This window comes from Montipora foliosa, chromosome 9, assembly GCF_036669935.1.
Source record: "Montipora foliosa isolate CH-2021 chromosome 9, ASM3666993v2, whole genome shotgun sequence".
Taxonomy (NCBI): Eukaryota; Metazoa; Cnidaria; class Anthozoa; order Scleractinia; family Acroporidae; genus Montipora; species Montipora foliosa.
In genome coordinates, this window is record NC_090877.1 from 48,517,892 (window position 1) to 48,519,344 (window position 1,453).

The 1,453-nt window shown below is 39.2% G+C and overlaps 1 protein-coding gene across 1 annotated transcript in view; it reads right to left on the reverse strand.

Annotated features, from left to right (window-relative positions):
• Positions 1-468, reverse strand: part of LOC137969735 (uncharacterized) — a 10,849-nt gene extending 10,381 nt beyond the window's left edge. The window contains exon 1 of the mRNA XM_068816084.1: positions 63-468. Within this exon, the coding sequence (XP_068672185.1) occupies positions 63-339 (277 nt within the window). The 5' untranslated portion in view covers positions 340-468. The remainder of the gene's footprint in view (positions 1-62) is intronic.
• Between the last annotated feature and the right edge of the window lie 985 nt (positions 469-1,453).

Consider the following 1,453-nt stretch of genomic DNA (forward strand, 5'->3'; position numbering starts at 1 on the left):
TAATTTGCCTGGGGTGGCCCTAAGGTGTGAAGTTGCTCCAAAAAATTAAATGATACACTCACCCGGGGCCCTTGATTTCGATTGCTGCTCAAAATCTTCGACTCGCTCCAAAAGATCTTTCCTTGTCTCGGACAGCAATTCCTTAAGATACTCCAGGTTATCTTCTCCTAACAAACCGTTTTTCATCATGCACGAGAACAGCTCCCGTGCTGTGGAACATTTTTCAAGAATTCCATCAGGAATAACTTTTTGGAGCAAGAACTTGAAGCTCGCTAGGTTGTCCGATTTGATTTCCTTTGAAAGTCGTTCTAAGAACACGTGAATTGGACTCAACAACATCAGTGGCGCTAAGCAATCCTCGGCTTCCTGCTAATGAATTGACCGGCAGCTTCATTTACTTGCAATGCAAAATTATCCAAAGCCAAACAATTCACAACAAATGGTGCGCGAAAAGACGGAAGGATTCATATTCATCAGCCTCAAGTCCTTGAAACCACAGGCAACCCAGAGTCGAAAGAAAGTTCTTAACGGGTCAAGGGTTTAGTAACAGGCAATAGGCCTTTTGCAACTAACGATAACGTAACGGAATCTTTTTCAACAATAATTAGTGTTTGATATGGTACCATAACATTGCTGTTAAGTGATTAAGTGTTGTAGGGTCAATCCTTCTAATAAGAACGTTTCTTTCAAGTGTTGAAACTGATTTGAGTCACCTTACTTACAGGGCTCGAAATTGCGACCCATACAGTCTCATTTTTAGTCGCAAATTTTCCCTTTGCGACTAAAATATCTGGAGAAGTCGCAAATTTGCGACTTGTTGTCACCTTCGCTTTTTCGAAACAAAAGGGTTAGCAGTTGCCTCTTTGCTGCTACTTTTGCTAAAATAAATAAATGACAAAATTATTTTGTTTCTCGCTGTGTATTTTCTCTGAAGATAGCGTAATTGTAGAGTAATTTAGCTGCGATGTTACGTGCACGATCATTCTCCATTTTCAGCGGTTTCTTTACACACAAGTAGGTAAGTACTTAATTAATGTATCCCTTATTATTATGTATTTAAATGTAAGGTATTTATAGTGTATTTAATAATTAGCCCTATATACCCATGTTTACGCTTGTATATCCTTATATACCCTTGTATACCCACGTATACACTTGTATACCCTTATAGACCCCTATATACCCACGTAAACCCTTATATACCCCTATATACCCACATATACCTCTATATACCCATGTACACCTTTATATACCCACGTATACCCTTGTATCCACTTATATACCACTATATACCCATGTATACCATTATATACCCCTGTATACACACGTATACCCTGGTCAAAGGGAACGAAGATGCCGGGTACAAAGGTGTGTTGGCCCCTAAACCATATGTGACAAATCCCACTCTTATTCACAGCTCCAAACCGCCATTGTCAATATAGCGAAAGAATTA